This window comes from Bombyx mandarina, chromosome 06 (genome assembly GCF_030267445.1).
Source record: "Bombyx mandarina strain Sakado chromosome 06, ASM3026744v2".
Classification (NCBI taxonomy): domain Eukaryota; kingdom Metazoa; phylum Arthropoda; class Insecta; order Lepidoptera; family Bombycidae; genus Bombyx; species Bombyx mandarina.
In genome coordinates this window covers 8,143,488-8,149,655 of record NC_143213.1, presented here as the reverse complement: position 1 = coordinate 8,149,655, position 6,168 = coordinate 8,143,488, and the positions used below count along the sequence as shown (strand labels likewise).

Here is a 6,168-nt window from a genome sequence, read left to right as displayed (position 1 = left end):
AACACCAGGTGGGCTGTGAGATCGACCTCCAACTAAGCAATAAAAAAAAAACTAGGTATTCCTGATAGCTCGTTAACTCGCAATGTTCAATTTTATGAAAATATCTTGGTGGTGGGATAAGTTAATGTTTAAGCTGACTTTCAGAAACTTATGGCTTTATCTATATTCGTTTCAACCAGAAAGTTCATGTAATGTGTATTGCATTCCATGGTAAATTTGGTTTCGCAGTCCCTCAGTGCACTTTGAACGATCTTCGTTGTAATTTGGATACACGGTTCGTAGCCTAATTACTATGATTACTTTTTCAGAGCTCATTCTAAGTCATTAACCGTTTCATTTCTATTATCACCAACATGTACTGTACACAAATTAAACTGACACTTATGTCGACCTGATAATATCAAGCTTCGCTGTAGTCTTTATTATGGCCAACAAGTGCTTTAAGAAGAGTAGCTCCCGTTTTAAATGTCTTATCTATGGTCTAGCTATCGCTAAGGACGTAGGTTTTTTAAAATAAATACCCCACAATGTAATCCGCGCAAGCATTGATAGCGTATGTACATCTTTGATTGTAAGACCGATGCAATCGTCCATAATATACAGTTTTTATACTTATATCACATTAAATGTACAAGATACACTTTTTACTATGGAAACGTAACATTACTAGGTTTTTTTTTCTTGCGTAGATGGGTGGTGTTAAGTGGTTACTGGAGCCCATAGACATCCACAATGTAAATGCGCCACCCATCTTGAGATAAAAGTTCTAAGGTCTCAAGTATAGTTAGTTACAACGGCTGCCCCACCCTTCAAACCGAAACGCATTACTGCTTCACGGCAGAAATAAGCAGGGTGGTGGTACACACCCGCGCGGACTCACAAGAGGTTCTACCACAAGTACCAGTAGGTTATAAAGATTACTAAAAAAGTATAAAATACTAGAGAGGTGCTAAGAGCCGTTGCTATGGAAATAATATTTTGCTTGACAATTTGTCAGAGATAATTTTAGAATCACTACGTTTTAATTTGATTACTGCCACGATAACCGTGACTTCTCAAAAAGGCAAATAGGTATTTTGCAACAAAAACAAACGAAAATGGGAGAACGGGCGCCGGTATCTGCAGAAGAAACGTTAGTCCGTTACGACAATCCAGTGTTGGTGACTAAAAGACAAGAAAAAGTTGTAAGATTTTTTATTTATCAAAGGATCTTCATTAATAAGAAAATAATGTTCATTATATAATAAAAATGTTTTACACAGCCTTCCCCGAGAGCTGGCGCTTCAACACAACCGTGCGTACCCACCGAAGCAAAGAAAGAAACTGAAGAGATCTTAAATGCTATTTTACCCCCGAAAGAATGGGAGGAAGATGGACAAATATGGACACAAAAGGTACTACATTTTGCAGCTGTAAAATAAAGACAGACAGACTTGAACTTGACGGCCCAATTTATGGTAAACTGTTGATACCACCAGTGGGCCCCGGGCACGCCAAGAAGACAGAAAGGGCGCTACACAAAAAATAATTAATGGTCGTTTGTAGAACATTTCAATGCTTCTGAGGTTTTTGTTCGTTAGATGGTTGGACGAGCTCACAGCCCACCTAGTGTTAAGTGGTTACTGGAGCCCATACACATCTACAACGTAAATGCGCCACCCAACTTGAGATATAAGTTCTAAGGTCTCAGTATAGTTACAACGGCTACCCCACTCTTCAAACCGAAACGCAATACTGCTTCACGGCAAAAATAGGCGGGATGGTGGTACCTACCCGTGCGGACTCACAAGAGGTCCTACAACCAGTACCACCAAAGAACGGATTATTCACTAATTTAATGGAAAACCGCCATTCTTTCATTCCACTACAAGGTCATATTATTATGTGATTATGACCCGTGTTGACTGATTATCGGAAGCTATAATATAAACCATCTATTCTGATTGAATTAAGGATTCGAAGTCTATTATCCTACCCTTCATACCGAAACGAATGACCGGTACGTGGCAATAATAGGAAGCATGGTCGTAGATAAAAATATTTGTTACCGTTATATTATAGATTTCTTCTACTCCGGCGACCCGTTTGGACGTGATAAACCTGCAAGAAATGCTCGATACTCGCCTGCAGCAGAGACAGGCCAGAGAAACCGGTATATGTCCAGTTCGAAGACAATTGTACACCCAATGTTTTGATGAACTTATTAGACAGGTAGTTTCTTTCAAATAGCGTGAAATTTTCTTAAGAATTTCTTCTTAATATACACTTCAAAATACGTTGAAATAATCCAAAGAAATCGTGTTTTTGTTATTGAAAGTATGCTTGAATTTTCATTTCGAAGGTAACGATAAACTGTGGGGAAAGAGGACTACTTCTGCTTAGGGTACGAGATGAGGCACGAATCACTATGGAAGCTTACCAGACTTTATATTGCAGTTCTATCGCGTTCGGTATGAGAAAAGCTCTACAGGTGAGGTTCATTTAAATTAGAATTGACTAGATTGACTGCTGAATAATTAAAAGATTATGGAAATAAGAATAAAAACAATACAAAATATATAGGTACTCTCGCGCCTTTTAACAGTCAACTTCGAATCGTAATTCGAAGGTCATCGTAAATTGTTAAGAGTGTAACATCCACCTAATGTTTTTATTATTATCAGAACTTTAGATTGTGAGGTCTTCGGATCTTTTTTTAATTGCTTCGACGTGTGAACGAGCTACCGGCCCACCAGATGTTAAGTGATTACTGGAATCCACAACTGTCGATGTGTCGCGATGACTCCTTAATGTAATACAGACAACGTATGTGTGAAATTACTTAATCTGGAACGAACACTACTCAGGATGATTTGTGAGTGCTACTATAACGTTTTCCTTCAAATTTAATTTAAAGAGCCTTCAGCGGTAAGCTACCGCATGTTTGCGTTACGCTTTGCTTCTTTTACATATATAACTGTCATATATTTTATTGGTGGTAGGACCTCTTGTGAATCCGCACGGGTAGGTATCACCACCCCCGCCTATTTCTGCCGTGAAGCAATAATGGGTTGCGGTTTGAAGGGTGGGGCAGCCGTTTAACTATACTGAGACATTGGAACTTATTTCTCAAAGTGGGTGGCGCATTTACGTTGTAGATGTCTATGGGCTCCGGTAACCACTTAACATCAGGTGGGGTGTGAGCTCGTACACCCATCTAAGCAATAAATATATATATTATTTATATTTTATAGTCTGAACAAGGGAAATCAGATCTCATGGACCAAGTGGCTAAGTTAGAAGCGGAACGGTCGACCTTGGAGAAACAATGTATGGAGTTAAAGCAGAAAACGGAACAGTTGGAGAGACGGGCCGCGGAACTTAGGGCCGCTGAAGAGAAACGACATCAAGAGGAATTGTTAGCTTTGAAGAAAACTAACGCTCAGTTGAAAGTAAGATATAGCTTTAGTGCCATAAAAAGCAGGCAAGCCTATGACTCCGACGACCGCCGGTCCGGCGTCCCGAGGGGGAGGGTGATGGGGGAGATGTGCTCCGCACTAAACGCTTCAGTCTACCCCCTTTGCCTTTTCATGAGTTCTGTCTCATGCGAGGCTCGGACGTGGGTTGTTGAGCGACATGAGGTTTTAGTCGGTTCGACTCCGACATACCCCGCCCGCCATCCCGTGGAGGGTGGGAGTCCGGCGATTTCCTCCTGACCAAAAAAAAAAGCCTATGACTCGCCTAATCGTTTGAGGTTACTATGGGCATTGCCACGGATATTGCCATTGAAGATCAAATTAAATGATTATTTTTGAGATTTAAATTATTTTTTCCCATTTTCAGGCGCAACTAGAAGGAATTATAGCACCCAAGAAGTAACTACCCGTCAAAAATTAAACTGTTAATAGTTTTAATACTTTTAAGTTATTTTATTAATAATTAATGAAATGTAAATTTTATCATACGTGTTTGTTGATAGTAAAATGTTGAACGATAAATGATGAATTCGAAATAAAATGAAAAGTTATCAATTTTATTAAAATATATATTAAACCATTTAGTTGGGACAAACATACAATAATTTCATTAGTTTACAATGCACGTATTTACTCGCTAAAAACCTTAAAAGGTATCAAGGACACACATTTATGAAACACTCATTGAACATGCCACAATTACAATACTAATTAATTAATTTAAATATATCAAATACAAATTTTCGAATAATATATCGATTCTTACGGAATCTGTTGTAACAAACGTTTGCATAATAATTTAATTAAATTTAAATATACTGCAAGATAATTAATACATTGGCAGACTTTATATTCAAATGCACACATTACCTTAAACTATGTATAGGAAAAAATACATAATATCGTATTGTATAAAATTAATTAAATCAAAATTATGTTTAAATGAAATCAAAGTGACAATTTATAAATTATAAAAAATCTCATTTGAGAATAAAAGGCACCACATAACTAAAATACGTGTAACATAAAAATAAATGAAAATAAATACTGTTGAAAGTCATACATAAATGATATTTAAAAGATTATCTAATTGTATACATCTATGATTGGTCGTCTGTGTGATGCCAACTTATTAAAACAAATTGTTACAAATAATGAATACTGTATTTTTGATGTTATTTACATTTATTTGACGTTCCCCATATAATTATCGTTTCTAGTTACATCATTTGTTTCCTATCCAGGTACATTAAACATTCAGTCACATACCAATAACTTGAACGGAATGAAAGTGATTACAATTAAATACGTAAAGTATTCAAGAATATATTATAATTATTATAATAATAATAATAATACCAAAATAGTATAACACCTATTTATTTTAATTAAAATATTATAAAATCTCCGTCGCGAAATCAATGTTACATAAAATTATTAAAAAAAAAAATTGTGATAAGTCAAAATGCTATTAGAAACACGTATCGTTGGTCGATTTCTTCAAAACTCAATAGAATAAAAATCGGTGGAATTCGTAAGTTTATTATCACAGTTGCAATACAAAAATAATGATGGAATTTTTTTTTTTTTTTTTACATCTTTATAACTCGTTACGTCGAAGAAATCTACAATCGGATCGAATCGGTCGTGTGTACGCGTATTAAAATATTTAGTGTCGTAGCGAGCGGTTGTGTTCTGTCATGGGTTCGTCCTGTATGCAGAGCGGAGATTTTTATTATCTTGCCATTTACGGCGGCCCACCGTAGAGACACGAGATCGAAGTCCCAGATGAGACTAACAGTGTGCTTAGTGCGAGTTTTTTAACGTTTTCGATAGCGTAAAAGTGAAATTTGTGCGTAGTTGGAACAGCGCCCCTAACGGTAAACGTAGGCAAACGTCCCAACTCTATACAAATTTTAATTAACTCTTAGTTTTATAGTTTTTTTTTTTATTTATTGCTTAGATGGTTGGACGAGCTCACAGCTCACCTGGTGTTAAGTGGTTACTTGAGCCCATAGACATCTACAACGTAAAATGCGCCACCCACCTTGTAATTGGAATTTGTATGGAGTTGGAATGTTTGCCCCTAGCAGCAAACGTAGGCAAACGTTCCAACTCAATACAAATTTAAGTTAACTTTTAGTTATATAGTTTACTAAAATTTGTATGTAAATGGAATGTTTGCCGCTAGGGGCGCTGTTCCAACTGCATTTTTTTTTATTGCCCTTCTAGGCAGACGAGCACAAGACCCACCTGATGGTGAGTTATTACCGTCGCCCATGGACTTCAGTAATGCCAGGGGCAGAGACAAGCCGCTGCCTATCGCTTTAACCCTCTCCACAATTTGAGTTAACTCCGAATTTGAGTTAACTTTTAGGCTATCGAGAACGTTAAAAAGCTCACGCCGAGTACACAGCGGCGGTCGTCTCACTGCGCGGCGTCCGTGTAAGTGAGGCGGACGTCGGGCCCGACGGGAATGGCGGTGACGCGGCCGGCGCCCCCGTCTAACAGCGGGTTAACGACCTGCACGATGTCCGGTTGCAGCGAGCCCTCCTCCGCCCCAAGGCTGCAGTCGCCCTCCCCCAGCCCGCACGGAGCCGTCTCGCTTACAGGACTCGTTGTCAGTTCCAAAGATATTATCTTCTCTTGCGTAGTTTCCACCTGGATTTGTAAAAAAAAATCGTTTCGTTTTTTTTTTTTTTATTAATTAAAG

The 6,168-nt window shown here is 37.9% G+C and overlaps 2 protein-coding genes across 38 annotated transcripts in view; one reads left to right on the top strand and one right to left on the bottom strand.

Moving 5' to 3' along the window:
- Window positions 1–936: 936 nt before the first annotated feature.
- Window positions 937–4,001, top strand: Dnali1 (Putative inner dynein arm light chain, axonemal Dnali1). Its single transcript, XM_028184854.2, has 6 exons — window positions 937–1,184; window positions 1,263–1,394; window positions 2,062–2,211; window positions 2,342–2,470; window positions 3,234–3,431; window positions 3,823–4,001. Exons 1-6 carry the CDS (start codon window positions 1,098–1,100, stop codon window positions 3,856–3,858), a joined length of 732 nt encoding a protein of 243 aa, XP_028040655.1. The 5' UTR covers window positions 937–1,097; the 3' UTR covers window positions 3,859–4,001.
- Window positions 4,002–4,003: 2 nt separating this feature from the next.
- Window positions 4,004–6,168, bottom strand: part of scrib (scribble planar cell polarity protein) — a 101,158-nt gene continuing 98,993 nt past the window's right edge. For all 37 annotated transcript variants that reach the window (XM_089728320.1, XM_089728312.1, XM_089728327.1 and 34 more), the window contains one exon: window positions 4,004–6,116. Coding sequence is in view for 31 of the 37 variants with exons in the window: in XM_089728312.1 (XP_089584438.1) it covers window positions 5,883–6,116 (234 nt within the window). In the remaining 6 variants the exon portion in view is untranslated. The remainder of the gene's footprint in view (window positions 6,117–6,168) is intronic.